At 39.1% G+C, this 20,054-nt stretch overlaps 1 protein-coding gene across 1 annotated transcript; it reads left to right on the forward strand.

The window, feature by feature from the left end:
* The first annotated feature begins 2,035 nt into the window (after positions 1–2,035).
* Positions 2,036–10,139, forward strand: GPR63 (G protein-coupled receptor 63). The gene is made up of 2 exons (XM_082049922.1): positions 2,036–2,976; positions 5,125–10,139. The coding sequence occupies exon 2, from the start codon at positions 5,269–5,271 to the stop codon at positions 6,526–6,528; it is 1,260 nt and encodes a 419-aa protein (XP_081906048.1). The 5' UTR covers positions 2,036–2,976; positions 5,125–5,268; the 3' UTR covers positions 6,529–10,139.
* Positions 10,140–20,054: the final 9,915 nt, after the last annotated feature.

Here is a 20,054-nt window from a genome sequence, read left to right on the forward strand (position 1 = left end):
CATGGTTGTCATTTACAAGCTATGTGATTACCGTTCAGCAATGACTCTGGCTTTGAAATTAAAGAGTCTGTCTTGCTCAAAGAGTGAGTGAGGACTGAAATGAAGTTGCTGTGAAGTTATCATATTGGTCCCTTTCTTACAGCTTATATTTCTGTCCTTACATATTTTTTGGGAAGTTGGAAGGGTGGGAAGAAGGATGGAGATGCATGTTTAATAAACATGTGGATGCTGGTGGTAGAAGCTCTTTAAGTAGGTGGTGGGCAGGAAGGAAAAATTTATATATGATTGCTACAGAAGGGATCCTCTTGAATTTATTGGCTGAATTGCCAATTGCTTTTACAAAGGACGATAGCCAAGAAAGAGCATAACTAAGTTGCCTGCAGGTTAGATAAGTATAACTCCAAAACACATTTGAGCACGCAGATTCAGTATGCAGTGCATGGAGGGATTTCGTACTTCAGAGTGATAAACAGAAAACGAAGAAGGATGCTGCCTGGAAACCATCAGGAAGCAATGAGCACAGAAGCAACACTTGAGAGATTCTTTCTACCTGGGATCCAAAGCCTGCAGTCTTCTTATTGTCTTTGAAACAGCTGATCACCACTCACTCTTTCATCCTTCTTGAAAAGAAGATATGGCTGATGATTTATCAACAGCCAAATGGCTAATGCTGCTCGCTTCCCACTTTAAGCACTTGGTGAGGTCCAGGCAGCAGCTTGAATGAGGTCATTCACCTCCTCTTCTCTTAAAAATGTACAGAAAAGCGCACAAGCTTCACACTGAGGGGAAAAAAGCACAAAATAGGAGGTAGCTATTTGCCTAGAGAGCTGAGATGATGAGAGAGCATACATGATGTTATTTTTCTTAGCTACTTTTTCTGTGTTTGTTAGGAACAGTCTATAGACACCTGTGAGTCCTTTGTGATATACTGTATGCTACTGGCTTGAGAAATGCAGAGTAGCACAATATTTTTTACTAAATTAAGGGTACAGAATACTTTTGTTCCTACTCACCTTGTGTGGTTCCTTCTGTTTAGAAAGAAAGGTTGTGATAAAGCAGTATTTTCTAAACTTCGGTTCTTCACCTAGGAATATTTGCAGTTGTTTGTTTGTTTGTTTGTTTTTTTCCTCAGAACTTTTATGAAAAGTATTATCATCTAAGGCTCTGAATTTCATGGTTGAGAGTGTAAAGTTGAGCGGCATAAATATGTTCAAAGTGCTGTAAACTGAACTTTAGTGGCTAAATTCTGCTGTGTATATTTAAAGTTAGTCAAGTTAACTGCATGTATGTGCTTAAAATATCTGCATTCAAATCAGATAGCCATATACCCTTTGCAGTCAGCAGAGGGAGATTGGCACTTCATGAGTGTGATTCACCTCTTCCTGACATGGACATCTGTATAAAGGTCATGTGAAATATGTCCTAAATTCTCATCTAAATCCACAGAAGCAATATGGCATCCACAGCATCTTGTAGCAAGTATCTTCACAATTAACTGTGAAATAATAATTTCCAGATCTGGACTCCTCAGTTCAAGAGAGACATGGACATACTGGAGAGAATCTGGTGAAGGGCTACAAAGATGATGAAGAGACTGGAGCATCTCTTGTACAAGTAAAGGCTGAGAGAGCTGTGAATGTTTAGCCCAGAGCAGAGAAGGCTCAGAGGGATCTTATCAATGAATGTAAATACTTGTAGAGTGAGTGCAAAGAAGACAGAGTCAGGCTCTTTTCAGTAGTGCCCAGTGACAGTACCAGAGCCAATGGGCACAAACTAGAACATGAGATGTTCCCTCTGAACAGGAAGCACTCTTTTTCACTGTGAGGGTGACCAAGCACTGGCACAGGTTGCCCTAAGGGGTTGTGGAGTCTGCTTCCTTGGAGATAGTAAAAAACTGTCTGGACATGGTACTGGGGAACTGGCTTTAGGTGGCCCTGCTTGAGTAGGGGAGTTGGACAAGATGACCTCTAGAGATCCCTTCCAAACTCAGCTTTTCTGGGATTTTGTAGTTCCTTTGGCTTTTCCTATTCTTGTATTATGAGTGCCAGCAATCATTGAATCTCCCTATGCCACCAATAATTCTGTAGACCTCTACCATAACTTTTTTTCAGTCACTTTTGAATGGAGATCAGGTGGAGCAGAACTGAACATAGTACTGAAGGAAAGAGCTGGCATGGATGTGTATTATAGCAGGTAGTGTATATAAATATATGGTGTATGTAGGTAGCTCCTGCTTTTCTTCTTGGTTTGTTTGCTAACAATTCTGAACAACTGGCTGATGTTTTCATAGAGCATATTATCAAAACTTGAAGATCTGTTTTTCTTCTGGATGGTAATCATTGGTTTAGCATCTGTTTCTATGCATGCATAGCTTTAACTCTAGCAACACTGAATTTTATCTGGCAGTCTGTCTGCTTCTCACTAACTGTCGTGAGATCCCTCTATACCTCTTTATAGTTGACCTTCGTTTTTATTCAATTACTCTGAAGAACAGTTCATGTTCATCATCAGCAAATGCCATGGTTTCACATTTCTCACTTCTCCCCTATAGGCTGAAGAGCTTGAACCCCAGTATAGATTTTCTTTATAGAATCATTCTGGTGACCTTTTTTCACTGCAAAGCTAACTGCTGCTGCTTTTTTTTTTTTTTTTTTTCCTATTTTGAACTGATCATTGTCTGTGAGAGGCCTTTACATTTATCTAATGGCAGGTAAGTTTCTTTTAGAGCCTTGGTGGAGACACCTCGTCAAAAACAATCAGAAATGCAGAAGTTACTTTTGGTGGCTTATTGCTTACAGACCTCTAAAAAGATGTCTAGAAGATACTGCCCTGGGGATCTAATCTGTACTCCATGATTTTAAATCCAGAATTATTTGTTGAATTTATGCTCTTTTGTGGTCCCTGAAGAACGCTACAGCTTCCTTCCCTCTCCAGTGTTCTTGGCTTGTGGAGTCATACACCTCAGTGAAACTTTGGGTGAGATTTTCATATTCATTGCTAAAATCCTTGCTTATTTATTCTGGAAAGGTGTGTTAACATTTCTGCCACTGGTTACAGATTTTATTCTAACAAATATGTTAAAGAAGACAAGTAAAGGAAAGGTTTATAAAGACCAAAGAAGAGAGAGTTTCATCTGCTATGTATGATTTAGCCTGTAAATAACAATGAGGCTTTCTTTAGAAGAGCTACTGTATAATAAAATAGAAAGGGATAAAATGGAGAGAAAAGGAGAATCTAGAATAAAATTACCATGTTTTGGCATTTTTACAAAATGCCAATGTATATAGCTTTGCATGCTATTGCTACTGTTATTAAAATATAATAGGATAATATAGAAAATTATCACATTGCCTCCCATTAAACAGGAAGACCTCTAGAAAGTGGAGTTTGTGTGACTCAATGGAATCAGGATGTTTATAATAATATCCCTTCATTATACCATTGAAAATTAAAGGAGACAGAGAAGGTTAATCATGTAGAACAAATGCTGAAGGTGGTCTGGTCATGGAAATCATCAAGCGATATGGAGCCTGCAGATAGGAAGGGAATAGCATTGCTATGGAATGAGAGGAGCAGGTCATGGTGCTGATGTTGCTTGATGAATCCTTGGCAGCAGCCTGAGCAGGCTTGCATTGGGATCGCTGGAAGTCCAAACTGGGTACATAGGTTAGACTTTGTCTTACAGTTCATTTCTTTGTTGGTCAAGTATTATCCAGGGAAGAGTAAACTTCTGATGATTCATGAAGCATGTGGTCCTTATGTAAATTTGTAAAAGCATTCCTTCCTCCCTTCACTTTTGCACAATGTTGGTACTAAACAGAACCTGCATAAATACTGCAGGCAGGATTTGTGTTACCAAACATAAGCTTCTTGAGTTAGTAGCACAAGTTTGTCACCATGCGCAGAGATAGAGGAGATTGATTGCCCTGTGAAAATGCCTATATCCCTTTTCTGACTAAAAACATGGAAACAGCATCAAGTGACTGTTACATTTATCCAGAATGAATGAGGTGAATCCCACTGTATGTTTCTGGCTATGGTGATGTGGTTGTTTTTTTTTTTTTTAAAAGGGCATTGAATCCTTCTGGTTTCCAGCTTGATCAGATGCCGGAGTACTCTGGGAACACAATAGTGCACGATAGAGGGGAGGAGTTTTATGAAGAGCTAACACAGAAAAGGAGAGACAATTCTCCTTTGTGTTTTATTTGTCTGGAAGAACAGTACACATAATGATACAATACATGTAATAACATTACAACAAGACAGTACACGTAAACTATAAAAGGAAATGTGTTCTGTCAGCATAACAATGAGGGAGGGAGTTCAGCAGAATGTCTAAGGATTAGATTTACAAGCACAAAGAGGGTGTACGCAGTTAAGTTATGTGGGATGCCAAGGTGAATTAACAAAGACTTGTCTAGGCCAGTGAAAGCAGGAAAACTTGCTGTGGGGGGAAAGGTTGTAGTGACTGAAGGAGAGCTAGTTTCCTGCACCTTGATATGTCAGTCACTAAATGAAACAAATTGAGATATACTTTAATCCTGTGGGCAAGTTATTTAATAATTAATAATGGGTTAGGATTTTTAACATGTTTTTCCTGAGGCTTCTGCTGCTGTTGACTGACATGGATCCAAGGATTCTGTATTACATAGGATAGCTCAGATAGGTAGGCTTTTCAGTGCTTAGCAAACAGGCAGATAGGTGATACTATTTAAGCTATTTGGAAATGTTATTAAAGGTTCCAGATGTAGGCATAATCAAAAAAACACCATGAAGTTTAAAAATCGTGAGATTTAAATAAAGATAATGATTTGACTTATTCACTCTTAATCAATAAAGTTTGTTTTTAAACACAGAAGTTTTCCAGTCCTTGTTAGAGTGGAAAAAAGCTTGGTGAGTGAGAGTATTGTACAGTATCAGCAAGACTACAGGAGCAGGATCTACAAGAAGAAGTCCAAATGTTACAAGACTCTTGTGACTGGTACTTAAGTAAATTGTGTTGTCCTAAAAAATAAATATATGTTGTGGATCCTTTTGTCATTAAGAAAAATGGAGCAATTGTTCCCATTAGATTCAAAGAGTCTTACTTTGTTTCTCTAAATGTTGTTCTTTTTCATTTTTCAGATGGAAATGCTGACATGAATTTAAGAACTCTGATGCTTTCAGACATTGAATTTTGATTTGTTAAATGACCAGGACTAAGATACTGCCTGAACAAGATGAAATGCCTTGAAGACCTTTGTTTCTGCTTTCATTTCTCCTGAGTCAATGGTTTTCTCAGCAATGTTGACGCTGGCCCACTCTGGGACTTCAAATGCTACTTTTATTGTTTATGAAAATGCCTATACGAATTTTACCACTCCCCAGTTCTTGCTTCGTAGTGGCACAACACAGCCATTAAGATATAGTTCAGGTGCCGTGCTGACCACTGAGAGAACTCCTTTTCTGGTAAACACTACAGCTATCCTGCCATCGCAAGAAGTTTTCAGGAGCTTGAGTTTGCCACTCCAGATCATTCTTTCTGCTGCTATGCTATTTATCTTACTGGTTTCTTTCCTTGGAAACTTTGTTGTCTGCCTCATGGTCTACCAGAAGGCAGCGATGAGATCTGCAATTAACATCCTCTTAGCAAGCCTGGCTTTTGCAGACATGCTGCTGGCAGTGCTGAACATGCCTTTTGCTCTGATAACAATCATTACCACTCAATGGATTTTTGGGGATATATTCTGCAGAGTCTCTGCCATGTTCTTCTGGCTTTTTGTCATAGAGGGGGTAGCCATTCTTCTTATTATTAGTATTGACCGATTTCTTATTATAGTTCAGAGGCAAGATAAACTGAATCCTTACCGTGCAAAGATTCTTATTGTAATTTCCTGGGTGATGTCCTTTGTTATTGCTTTTCCATTATCAGTAGGGAATCCTAATCTGCAGATACCCTCGAGAGCACCTCAGTGTGTTTTTGGCTACTCTACAAGCCCAGGTTACCGAGCCTATGTGATAGTTATCTTGCTGATTTCATTTTTTATTCCATTTCTGGTAATGCTGTATTCTTTTATGGGCATACTCAACACCGTCCGCCACAATGCAGTTCGTATCCATAGCCACCCTGATAGCATATGCCTCAGCCAGGCCAGCAAACTTGGTCTCATGAGCTTACAGAGACCTTTTCAGGTGAATATTGATATGAGCTTTAAAACTCGTGCCTTCACAACCATCTTGATTTTGTTCCTTGTCTTCATAGTCTGTTGGGCGCCCTTCACCACTTACAGCCTTATTGCCACATTCAACAGCCACTTCTACTACAAGCACAACTTTTTTGAGATAAGCACTTGGCTCCTTTGGCTCTGCTACCTCAAGTCTGCACTGAACCCACTGATTTACTACTGGAGGATTAAGAAGTTTCATGATGCGTGCTTGGACTTGATGCCCAAATACTTCAAGTTTTTACCACAGCTACCTGGCCATACAAGGCGGCGCATTCGACCCAGTGCCATCTATGTGTGTGGGGAACATCGGTCGGTAGTGTGAAGCTGCGATTGTTTGACAATGATTGTTATTTTCTGGGATATATGTATATTTTTTTTAGGCTTTAGGTTGAATTTTGTTTTGTTTAATATGGCTTCTGCAGTGTGGCCATATCTTATAACTTGATTAAATTGTCCAGTACTCTGTGCAATTTTGGGAGGAAAGATAGAGGGAGGGAAAGTGATTGGTTATAGTTGGGTTTACTACCAGAATACAATGTAAAGAAAATAACAAATTTTACCTCTAGGATTCTATGGAAATCCATTCTTTTAAATGAAAGCTACGTTTGTAACATTCGGTCAGGTTTATGCTTACTAGGCCTGCAATTGCATCTAATTGTAGGGACTTTTTATGCTGCTAAGATACAGTATATTTAGTTGGTGTAATTTTTCTGAAAAATGTTGCTGCTGTCTGCCAATATATTAGAGCCAAAAAGTCTCATTAGATTACTTCTACTTAATTTTAACAATATTTCAGAAGTTTTCATGGTGATACTAGAAAACATTTTTCTTTTTTTAATATTCCATTAATATTTTTGTGCACTTTACAAACTTCACTATAGAATTTGTTCATTGGTATATGTTGTTCTGTATTGAAGGGTTATTATTATTAGCTATTGGTGAATTTCAATGAAAGACCCATGTAAGCTCTGGGAGGGCAATTTCTGTTGGTATAGCTACATGTACAGTCATAGATTTGCTGTTTCTAACAACTGATCAAAAGTAACATTAGCTGCTCAGTTATCAGGGGACTTGGAGGGAGAAAATGGAGGAATGAAAGAGAAAGAAAACAATGTCCGGAGGTTTAGGCTAACACAAGATTTAGAGAAACAGATTTCATGTGAAAATTGTGACAGGGGAAAGGGCAGGTGTAGTTTTTACTTCAGGCTGTTACAAGCTGTCCAAACCTGATGGTATGCCTGAAAACTTATCTGAAATCGTGACTTTGGTCCTACAGTATATACTGTGTTGGTAAAATGCTGTTTCTGCTTTGAGTTCATATAAGGCTGGGTGTACTCTTCACTGCTGAAATTGCACTGTCAGACATTTGTTGGGATGGAATTAGTAGGGTAAACCAGCAAACAAGCAGTATATGAATCATAGTTGAGGCTAGGACTGAGTCTACATAGTAATGTCTGGAGAAGAACAATCCTCAACTTGCTTGTTTTCCAGTTTAAATAATAGACCGAAATAATAAACTGATAATAATGAGTAAACAGTTGGTCAGCAGAATTTGCTGGGGATGTAAGTTAAATTCCCATTTTTCCTCCAAGACTACTTTACATTGGTTTTCTTTTGTTGTCCCTTTTCCTCTGCAGTGCCTGCTGCCTCAAGGGTTTACTCTGCTGTTCTCATCTATTAGGCATCAACTTCTCTCCTTGAATGCCAAACTACTTTTCTGATTAATGTTAGGCTACCTCTGTACCTGCCTGGAAAGCAGAAAAGCAAAGGTTTTCCGTGATGATAGTGATACAGACTCAGATTTTTTTTTTTTTTTTTTTTTTGTAATCAGCTATATAGATATATAACGTGAGATAAGTCTCAAATTAGGACTTAGGTCTGGGCTTTGAAGTGAGATCCCCAGTTGCTCTGAGACTGGGGAGGAATGCCTGCAGAATTTGTGCGTCCTTGCAGTGAACTTTTTGGAGCTGTCTGTGACCGAGTGATCTGAGGAGGATTAACATACAACAAACTTAATAGCTAGGGCTGGGGTTTGGGATTCTCTTGCTTTCATCTCTCTTTCAGCATGCCAAAGCATGGGGACCTCTTCATTGTTCTTGTACCTGAGGAGCAAATAATAGCAGTTTTATCTATTTCTATTTATCCACAGAGTACAGGAGATTTCCTTCGTACCCATGTGCGTGAAGGAAGTCCCCTGTATTGTGTGGATGACCAGGGACTACTTGCTTCCTGAGAGCAACTAAATATTTACACCCCAGATTTTATTTAGGTCTTCAGTGAAGCACTAATTTAACCGTTATCTCTGTTCTTCTCATCAACAATTAAGAGTAAAAGTGTTGGCAATGTTTACATTTGGCGAGTATAAAAGGAACAATTTTGAATTTAGTGATTTCATTGTTTTTTAAAAAAGCTGCCAGCTGAGGTTGTAAAGGCACCCAGGCGGTGACAATGATATGGATGTCTGTGCTTTTCATTCCTTATCAACTTCACTGATGATGGTATGGATTTTTCTGATCAAAATGACAGGCAGTAAAGGAGTTCTGCTGTAAAATAGAGTAGTTTCGTGTGTCTTTGCAGTATAACTTTTATTTCTCAATTACATTTACATTGATAGTGGAAGTTTATGACCTGGTTAGCATGGATTTTCTGTTTCACAGCTGTCATGCCTGTTTATCTCTGAAAGCAGCAAAATTGTGCTTAGAGCTAATGTAATAGAGTGAGAGCACACACTAAGATGTCAGGAACAGGTACTTTTGCTGTCTTCCAGAGCTGTAATGTAAGAGATTTGAATGAATGTTGTAAAACATAGTAATTCAAGAAGGAAGGATGATGACTAATACAGGAAGGTTAGTGAAATTACTTTTTTGAAGGGGGAGGGGAAGACATTTTATGGGGATTTCATAATCTCCAGTAAGTACTGGCTGTGAAGTAGAAATTGTGAACATCAAAAAAAGTTAATTTGTCTTCATAATGTAGTGTTTATTTATGGTGACTGTAGCAGGATTTCTGCTCAGAGCTGCATCTGCTGGTACTTGGAGAAAAGAAGCCCAAATTGTGTGGCCCAAATTTAGAGGTGACTTACATGGTGACTATTCGGTTACTAGGTTTTAGAGGTGATCAGAGCCTACAAAGAACAAAGAGTGTTCAAAAAAAATAAAAAGGGTGGCACAGGAGTATGCCCAGGGTAATTACATGTTTACAGAACCATTTGGGCTATTGTGTCTAATAAACCATCTTTAGAGCAGTGCCTTGATAATTACAGCTGAAGACCTAGGACGAGGTTGAAGACAGCTAAACTGCCTTGCTATCTGTGACCCTACCGAGATCTGCATAACCTTGTGAACGTTTGTAATGTTAAAACACGTGTTGGCAGGATTTGGGCTACTGAGGCATTTTAGTGGGCTTGACCTTGACCAATACAAAGGATTTTAGAAACTGAAATTGATCCTTCTTGATTCTACTGGGGAATTATAATTTTATTTCTCTCCAGAAATGATACTTGTTACTAAACTGTATTCCCTCATGTCACATTTCTCAGAAACTTTGGTGTGGACGATTGAAATGAATGTATTTTGAGTTACATTGCCATTTAATTCATTCTGTCTAAGCATGCTGCTTATACAAGTCTCATTTGTACAAATCTATTGCTTTTGTACTCAAGGTTGTGTATTTTTGACATTTCTTGTTACTCATGTAAAAATATTTATGTATATAGAGAAGAAAATTGTTTTGCCTCTTATTGCTTTGTTACTTTTTTTTCAATTGTATGCTTAATGCTTTCATATTTTCTTTGGGCACATGCATAAACAACTAAGATTTCAGTAGTCTCTCTGAAACCATTGGAGATTTTTAATTCTCAGATCATTCAATAATTCCCTCCTTGAAAGAGATTCTGATTTATTTTTGTGTGAAAAATAAAAAATCAGAGCACAAGTTTGTTGCAGTTGAAATGGTAATGAACTTCTTGAGTCCAGTTTTCCAGGAGCCACTACTTTGCCATTATGAACTGGTTTGATCTTTTTTTGAAGACTAATCATTTTCTGATGTGGAGAAACCTTGAATTACTGTTTTAAAACAAGCTGTTAAGTAGAATGGCATTGTCTTTTCTGTACATATTACACCTGTGAAAATACCTGAGAAACAAAAAAAAAAGGAAAAAAAAAAAAGAAGAAAAAATAAACATGAACATTCTCCAAAAATATAGCAAAAGTCTATAGAATTGCTCTACCTTTGTGCATTGACAGGTTTCTTGGATTTAACGCCCAACTTCATAGTTTCAAACACATTATTTTATCTGTATATTAAATAACAAAGATTGTTTACTTGATTTAGATTGTTTTGTTTAAGCTAAAATATTTCTTCTGTAAAGAATTTCCAGGATGCTGTTTTCTGAGATATTGGGGTAGAGATGCATCAGTATATCTAAACCAAATGAAATAATATCCAGCAAAAGAGAGAGAAAGTCTGAAAAGAAAATAACTTTAGTAAAAATACTCCCTCAACTAGGTGTACTACATTTTATCTAGGACTGAGTAATTAAGATCATTTTACTGTGCAATAAATAAAACAGGCAGTGGTGCTGCATGGCATGATTCATTTCAACACAAGACATTGACCTTTATGATTCAAGTGCTGCATGTTTGGATGTGATGGATTATTCCCTATATTAGTAAAATGAAAAATGTTCAGCATTTTGGCTGATTTTTTTCAGTTTGCTAATTATTTAGCAGAAGTTCTGCTGGAGTAATTCCTCTAAATGATAGAGAGTCAAGTCAGAATGAGAGGGAATGAGTATTTCCAGTTGCTTGGGAATGGCCTTGGTCAGCTGCCCACACATCTGTTTTTGAGACTCCATTCCCATACCTGCCCAACAACCACTTCTTCGTCCTTTCTCTCCTGGTTCCCCCCCACCTCCCTAAGGTAACACCTTCTGCACTTTGTGTTGCAGCAGGTATGGTGGTGGCAGGAGATGCTGGTGCTGATGATGGGAGGAGATGGAAGGAGAAGCTGTGGAGACAGCAAGCCTCTGCCCTGGTGCCACTCCCTCCCATCTTGAGTAAAGTTTAAACCATCTGTGATGGGCTGAGGGTGAGTTTTACCACCTTTGGTTATAAGATTGGAGCTGTCAGAGAAGAGCTGTGATGGGAGTATGTATATTTGCCTCTAGTGCTGTTGCAGAATTTGGGTGTTATCCCCAGTACTACAGGTTTTATTCCACCCCTGTCTTTCAGCAACAGAGCTACAATAGTCCATTGGCAATTCATGGCTGAGTGAGGATCCCTTGGCTGACTTGTGTCACTGTGGTGCCCTGGGCACAGCATCTGCCACTGAGCATCCACCAGAACAGAAGTTCCTACAACTTGCTTTCAAACAGAAACAACATTCATGAAGACAATCACAACTGTACTTGGATAAGAGGGGGAAAAGAGCCTGAAGTCTGTGACTGTCCTGTGTGATGGGGGAAAATCTGATTTGTAACAGGTGATAGTTCTAAATTGCCCCTTACAGAGCTTTGTTTTTAAAACAGAAGTGACATATACTTTATGCACAGAATATTGGGTTGTGTTCTACTTTATTGTATGACAGCAAATGCAGCATGATATCAAATCACTAGAAGTACTGCAGTTAAGTGACACAGTATTCATAAATATCAAAGTAGAACCTTTTCCTGTTTTGTTTTATTATCCTGTCTAGCTAACCAGTTTTGCTGGTGTGTGGGAGCAGAACATCGCAATAATGAGACATACTTCTTGTTTAATTGGTGCTCTGCCTTAAATAGATTACTACAATTCACACCTCTGTGGCTGACCTGAAATAAAATTAATCCTGCTCACCAACATGAGTAGGAATTCCACTAACACTGCCCTGTTTGTTGAAAGCAAAGATCTAGTTGAATAAATGACAATAATTCCTCAAAGAGTGAGTTAATCTGATCTCCAAAGGGGATGTAGTCACTGCTGTGATAAATTTAACAGTGTCATCTTTTGATTTACTGGGCCTAGGCTCTGTGTCAAATACAGAGGGGAGATTTTGGTGGCTGGGAGCAGTTCCTAAATGGCTGGAATAGGAAGAGGAAGCCAAGGTTCCAGGAAAATCTCAGTGCTATAGTTTAAGTCTTGTTCTTTGGGGTATCAGTGCTGTCTTTTTCTGAAGAAGTCATCCCTTTCAAAAGAAAGGGAGATGAAGTGGCATCTTGTACATAATTTCTTGCTTCTTTGTTAATAATTGCGTTAATAACTGTAAGAGGAATAGTTTTGAATTTGATTCCCTGGACTTGGATTTCCTTCCTCCTTTGTACTGTGATATGTTCTAGAGGAGGTGGGAGTTGCTGTCCATCCACCTCCTGTGGACTCTCACACTGAGTCATTCAGGCCTCCTTGGGCCAGGGAGAAAGAGTGAGCGTACTCACAAGAATGTGGGAGGCTGTGCTCCAGCCACCCTTTGATACAAGGGGGAGTAAAGTTTCACAGTTAGGTTTTCAGGAGAGCAGCAATGGAAACCAGTTGCTCCACCACTCCTGCTGTGTGCAATAACTACTCTAGCCTGGGTGTCTCTCTCTTTTCCAGTGAATATCTAATTATTCTGTTAAAAGTGGAATGTCTTTTACAGGAGGCAGTGAAAGTGCCCTTTCTTTTCTTACCTCAGATGATGTAATAATCCACTGATTAGAGCATTCAGGAGAGAGAGAAGCTGTGGTTTAAAATTCTCTGTGATCCTGAGAGGATCTGAAATCATATCTCCTTCCTAAATATATTAACCATGGAATTATTAGATTAAGAGAGTGGTCTACCAAGACTTTTTTCTTGGTTAATGTTTTTTTTTTTTTGCAGCCTGAGCTGTTGGATGAGCTCTGAAAATGCTTATGGATGGACTTTCTCATGTGATGTTGTTGTGGTTTAACCTGAGCACCTGGTCCTGAACAGCTGATCCTGGAGAGAGAAGAGAGGAAAAAGGCAGAAATCCCCAGAGGCCTCTACAAATGTCTGAATGGCGAAAGGCCAAACCAAAGAAAGTCCCAAACAGGTCTCCCTCCCTGCTCTGAGAAATCCTGAACCTAGCCTTAAATAATTAGCATGATGCTAATGGGATGGAATGCTCTAACTGATCAGTCTGGATGTCAGTCAAGCTCTGCCCCATCCATGCCCCCCTTCTCAGCTGCCTTATACCTGTGGACAGAGCACTCAGAATGTCTTTGGCTCTCAGAACAGAGCAATTAAAAACATTAACTCTGTCCCGGAGTGTTATCTTCTTGTTCTCAAACTAAATTCAAACAGAGAGCATGCTAGTTGTCAAAAAGAATGGTTTCTAACTGCATGAAGAAAACCTGTTTTCAGCCAAACCAGCACAGATGTAGAATAATGTAAAGCTCATTTAGTAGATTCTAGTTTGAGATGGGCATTGCACTGTTCACTGCCGTCACTGCTGCAGCACTTCTGTAAATATGCAGAACCAGGTGTATATGATGGGGTATATCAGTGATCTTTTAGCTATCTCTAGCATAAACAGCTCCACTGATCACTTGAGGCTCCTTCACAGTCAGTGGAGATGAGTGGATTATTTCAGGTATGGTCTATAGGAGCTGCTTTGGAAGTTTACCTTCCAAAAGAAATGAAACAGCCCAGAGAAGCTGGTGTCTCTCCACTGCTTAGGAAGGAAACCTGGAGTGTTGAGAGATACAGTTCACAGTTGGTCAGGTTAATCTCACCCCAAAGCTTTTAAGGAATTTTAGTGCACAAAACTTAGGCACCTACAAATGTTCAAGAGAAATGTGGATGAACAGGGCTCTTAGGGTCTACCTTTTGACTTTCTAAAGTATCTGAATTTACCTGTAATCGTTTTTTGTGATTTCTGGTGATCACTGCCATTACCTTTGTACCTTGAATTGCTTGGTCTTTGGTTTCTCATGTTCAGGCGTACACAAGTCTTTAAAGTCCCATCTAAAATCACACAGCCTTCTAGCAGGATTTGTAAAAGTTCTGTTAATTATTCTATTGCTGTTATTTCAAATTCATAAATCCAGAAGGCAGCATTGCATAGAGACAAGATGCTCTCCTATCTGTTTTGTTAGGCTAGATAGAGGGAGCAATGTGAGGTTTCTAAGACTAAATAGAAAGTAAGAAAGAAGCCTGAGGACTCACTTAAGGGGACCTGACTTTGCAGTTTACTAATTTGAGCAAGTTGGAAACCTCAAAGATGCTCCTAACTGCCTAGCTGGCTTTGCTTTTGGTTCAGTGATTACCTGATGTGAAATGCATCAGCAATCCCATAAACAGTGGTGAGAGCTGAGGCTTCAAGGGTCCTCATCTCCAGGCACCAGCATCTCACTCATTCCCACGCACTCTTCTTCTGGCCTCACAAGGCTTTTGCTGCTTCTTGTGCTGTGCTGTGGCTCTGAAGTAAGTGGTGGGAGAGGCAAGCAGACCTCGCTTTGCCTCTTCAGCAGCACCCGCTAACCATCAGGCTGAGAGATTAGTCCTTTTCCAGTGGCCATGTTTTTAAGGAGATCATTTTTTTTTTAATTAGATACTTGCCTTCCTTCAAGTGAAATGGAGATGTAGGATTTCAGGTGGGTGCAGTGGGGGACGGAAGCCAGGACTCCAGCAGGAAGGTATCAGTTCTGCCAGGTGTTTCTGCTGAGCGGCTCTGTGCGGCTGCTTTCTTGTCGTGTGGATGAGCTGAGGCAGCTGCAGAGGTGGCGACTTCTCTGCTCACAGTGCAAAGGGTGCGGGTCCCTATCTCTGACCCCTCTGAATGGGAGTCTGCAGGTCTTCCAGTGCCTCTCTGGTCCTTACCCCCTCTTCCTTACCAGGCAATGGAAGTTTTTTTAACTACAGCAGGTCTCTATGGAAAAAGAAAAATTAAAAAAGCATTTTGTATTTGCAATATTATTTTTTGCAAGTTGCGCTTATGTTAGCACAATAATTCCTGTGACTTATATTACACAGGAGGCCAGACTGTATGACCACAGTAATTCTTTACAGCTTTATTCTTTATGAAAGGCTGATTCCACTTATATAAAACTTCACTTTATTAGTGCCATTGTCAAGGTGAGCCTGGGTATTGGTAGAAAGAATCTCAAACATAATCTAAGGACTATAAAGAAATGGTCCTTTTGAGAGCATTACTAACCCTTATAATTTATCTTAGGTCAACATTGGTGGTACTTGATTCTGGAAGACTGCCTTTTCTAATCAACTTTCTCAGAGGAATTCATTATTTGAAAACCTGTGACTAATGAAAGATGTTTTGTTCTTTTGAAGTTCAAGCTAATTTCCATGAAGGTTACTATTACTAAGCAACAGATTCTGTGGATCGTCTCTTGAGGGGCTGAAACTACAGTATGTACAAAAGCAAAGCAAAGCAAAACACAGTGAAGAAATGATGAAATATTGTCCCCAGACAGAGAGGCCATGAATAGTACCATGTACAGGGCCTGTTTTGGAGTCTCCTTCCTTGAAAGCTGTTTTATGACCCATGGAAAAACTCCCCTGGGAGCTGAAGATAATCATAAACCATATCACTGTCTACTGTGAATGTAAAGCAAGATTCAGTCTCTCCTCAAATGTAGAGATACAACACGGCAGGACCAAGGCAAAAAAAAAAAAAAAAAGTAGTCCCAAGTATAATTCAGCATATTTAATTCTTCTGAGAAAAAAAAATCAACTCTAATATTTGTTAGCCGTATTAAAAGAGGAGCGCTTATTCTGGTTGTGAGGACAGGATGAAATGTAATATAGGAGTGCTTTCTTAAATCACAAAAGCTGATCTCATCTTTTCTCCTGTGCAGCTTTGTGACACTAGAAATATGTATTTGCAGCTTGCTTAAGTAAAAAATATACCTGGATGTTTAGCTTTTTGAGGGCAGAGATTTCACTCTGTCATTTGCCTCATCTAGGTGTTCCTGCTCTGGCAGGGGGATTGGACTAGATGATCTTTTGAGGTCTCTTCCGATCCCTGACATTCTGTGGTTCTGTGATTTTGTGATTTTACTCTGGCTTTATCCATGGGCTTTGCTAAATACAAGGTATAAATGATAGAAGATGATAAAAGAAAAGAAATCAAAACCCCACATTTCTTTTCAATAATCTTTTGAATGTCCAAGTTCCTTTGGTCTTATCCTTTTTTGTTTTTGTTTTTGTGTACAGTGTGGGTAACTGTTCAAGTGATGCAGTTTTCTACCATAAAGTTTACATGAAATGAATTTCAATATTTGTTCAGTAGAGTTTATAAACTTTACAGTAATAAAAATATCAGTATCATACAGCTTAACTCACTAATCTTCATGCGTATGATATGTACAATCTGGAAATAAGTAGAATGTTCTAAATATTTGGGTTAAATAATTAGGATACATCCGGTCATGAACGTCAGGGTCCAAAGGTAAGGATACAATGTCCAAAATAATTGTTGGCATAGACATCTCCCCAGTTCCCCAAATATTTTTTATTTGCTCTGATAATTCCAGTCACAGTTTATTTTTAACACAGTGGTTTGGTTCTTGTTGGTTTGTTGGTGGTGGTGTGGGTTTTGTTTTAGCTTGTTTCCAAATATACATGTCTTCTGACACTGCAAAGTTGTATTATTATCCAAATGTTTATAATGTGAGAAATGAGGCACAGAAGATATTGTTTAAAAACAAACAAACAGAATAAGTATGCAGAATCTTTAGTGAGATGCTTCCCTGTCCCTGGAGGTACTGAGGGTCAGCAGGTGTTGACACTTCCCGAGATGTCTCAGTCACACCAAAACCCTGTCAGTGTCCAGGCATTTAATGCAACTCTTTTGCCTGCAGAGTTACTACAGTAATCTCACACGCACCCTTTTCTGCAAGAACCCAGAACTTCAATAAAACACATGCGTTAATTAAACAAGACCGTGAATTCAGGTCTATCCTCTTCTAGAGAGAGCCTCTGTAGCCATCACACCCGGTAGCAATAACTGTTTCTGGACTAATGAGTATCTTAGCGCTATGTAGTGAGTATCTTGGCACTGTCCAGTGCTGCACAGGAATACTCTGCAGCTCATGTTTGGGAGGCTATTCTGGGAGATGCCCTATCATATTTGAATCATGGTGCCACCATGGAGCACTTGCCCAATACTCAAACAGGTAAATAATTGGAACATAGACTTGGGCTGACCTACAGCTGCAGGTAAGGATTATGTTCCACTTCAAGTCTATACTCTGTTCAGTCCTAAAGTGTCTCAGACCTTTGTCAGCTCACACTGTGTCTTGAACATGAATTTTATATGATGGATTTTCTTCCAGGTGACTCATTCTGAATGTTAAACCTTATCCAGTTTAAAGGGATGTAGCTTTTAGAAAGGCCAAAGACCAATATTTTTAGAATCAGTTTCCCTGTGACTTCTCAGCCTGGGTAAATGAAGTAAAAATAGTGGGGAAAAAATGCCTGGGAATCTGAATCCCTCATATCTGTCACATCCAGAGCTGTGTAGGAACTTCACAGCTCAGTTTAAAGATCATCACTGTCTCTGTCGAATGCCCTTATGTTACATGTATCGAGTTACTGGATGCCTTTTAAAAATGAACATGCCATTAGAAACAGTTTCTCTTCTTTAATTATATCCTCATTTTATCTTGCAAACTCTGAATCATTTTAAGCAGGGGTTTGGAATAAATAAGTTGCAGAAGTCTAATTAATTGATTACAGAAAGTATTGCTTTCAGTCTTGCAGCAATTAAGATTTTACAATGTTTCCATAGCTCAATTACATATCTAGATCAATGCTTTGTTTCAGTTATTTGAGCCATAAAACTGCAGAAAATTAGTGGGTTTTAAAATGTTAATGCTAGCACTACTTTAAAATTTTGTGTTAGATTCACATGGAGCAGTTATTATTTGTACCGGCTTCAATACATTTTGTTACATCCCAAGCTATAAGTAGCAAAAATAAGTTGAACAAGGAGAGATATGTCATTATTATGGGAGAAGGTGTATACATCTGTGAAGTGGGAAACCAGGATTCCTCAGTTCTGCTGCTGGTGGAGTAATTTATGTTGTTCTCAAGAATAATTTGTCATGGAAAATTTCAGGTTGTGTTTCTGCAGTAGGTCTGAGCAGACAGAGGTCCACAATGGGGTGTGACAAAGTGAAGATGCCAGAAAAATCTAGAGAGAAATCTGAGTTGCGAAGTTCAGATCCCATATGTGAAACTCATGTATTTGGGTTGAGATGGATTGAAATTGTTGGGAGGTAAAGCTTGTCAAAGCTTAGATTTCCTTTCTGTGGGAAATGCCAGCAGTTTGAGAGTGCTTTAATTTTGTATCAAAAGGCAAGACAGAGATTTCAAAATTATCTCCAGAAACAAAGAAACAATTCTCTTAGAAAAGCAGAAATCTTCTGTTTTGGTGTTTCTTCAACAAAATGCTGCTGTATATCTCTGTTCCAGATGTTTACAGAGTATCTGGGATCCCAGGCACCCTCCAGAGAGTCAAACCAGGGTGTGAAATTGTCTCATTGTGAGAAGGAGCGTCAGGAGGCTTAAACTCTTAAACTACCATCTCCCTAAATGCTTTTAGGGTTCCTGCTGCAAAGCCTTAACCAAAAAGTCAAATCCCAGGTAAGCTGAGGTTCAGAAACCTGAGGCCTTTTACGCGAGTATTGGGGGAGTTGGAAACCCAATGTCTGTAGCCTCATGACCACCTTTCATCAGGGCCACCTAAACACCTCATCCCCGGACATGGTGAGGGAGCTTCAGAGCTGCGGGCTTTGAGATATCTGTGCCGCTGAAAGGGCCAAGGCAGACCCCACAGGGATGCATCCAGGTGGGTTTTGAATGTCTCCAGAGAAGGAGACTCCACAACCTCTCTGGGCAGCCTGTTCCAGTGCTCTGGCTCCCTCAAAGTAAATAAGTTTCTCCTCATGTTTAGATGGAACCTCCCATTCTTCAGTTTCTGTGTGTTGCCCTCATCCTATTGTTGGGCACCACTGAAAAGAGTCTGGCCCCATCTTCTTGACATCCATCTTTGAGATACTTATAAGCATAAATAAGATCCCCTCTCAGCCTTCTCTTCTCCAGGCTGAACAGACACAACTCTCTCAAACTTTCCTTGTAAGAAAGATGCTCCAGACCTATTGCTTGCTTCATTCCAGATGTAAGCAGGGATCTAGGAACTCCTACTAATTCCCACCAACCAGGCCAAGTTCTCAGCTGTCAGCCTTTGAAATGGAGGGAAGCATAATAATTTTTTGTCTACTTAGTGATCTATTAGCAGCTTATCCATTGACATTTGAAGAAACGACATGCACAAATTATTTATTTTTGTATTTATTTATTAAATATGTACATAATTTTTTTCATCCTAAGGAATCATAGAACATTTGAAAAACTACCTTTTCTCCAAGGTCATATATTTTAAGACAAAGCTATATTTATTTAGGAAGGATGGCTTTCAAACATGATTAGAAAAGAGATTCTGCTTGCTTATGCCTTTAAATTATTCATTCCAGGTCATTCTATAGAACCTCAGCCAATTTTTGTGTGTGACTGGTGTTACATGAAAAACATTTAGAAAAGTTTCAGATGTTTAAAAATTATTGGACTCCCTTTCCCATTTCTTTACTTTCAGGGCTGGATCAGCTTCATTACAAGGGGCCAATATTTGCACTCATTATAGCAAATGTAAATATGAAATAAATCCATTTGTTTCAGTATGGTTGCTCACAAGAGACTTTGTAATATAATCCTGCAGTATTTGGCTCTAGCAGATCAGTACAGAATAGATCTCTGAAGGAAAAAGAGATTAAATTTTAATACTATTTAAAATTAATATTAAAATTGTGCTATTTGTGTCCATTGTTCCAAGTGATCTCATTTTGAAGTCTGGGGT

The sequence above is a fragment of the Streptopelia decaocto genome (assembly GCF_964273445.1).
Source record: "Streptopelia decaocto genome assembly, chromosome: 3".
Classification (NCBI taxonomy): Eukaryota; Metazoa; Chordata; class Aves; order Columbiformes; family Columbidae; genus Streptopelia; species Streptopelia decaocto.

Coding starts and splice junctions, on each gene's coding strand:
- GPR63 (XM_082049922.1), top strand. CDS start 5,269: ATGGTTTTCTCAGCAATGTTGACGCTGGCCCACTCTGGGACTTCAAAT.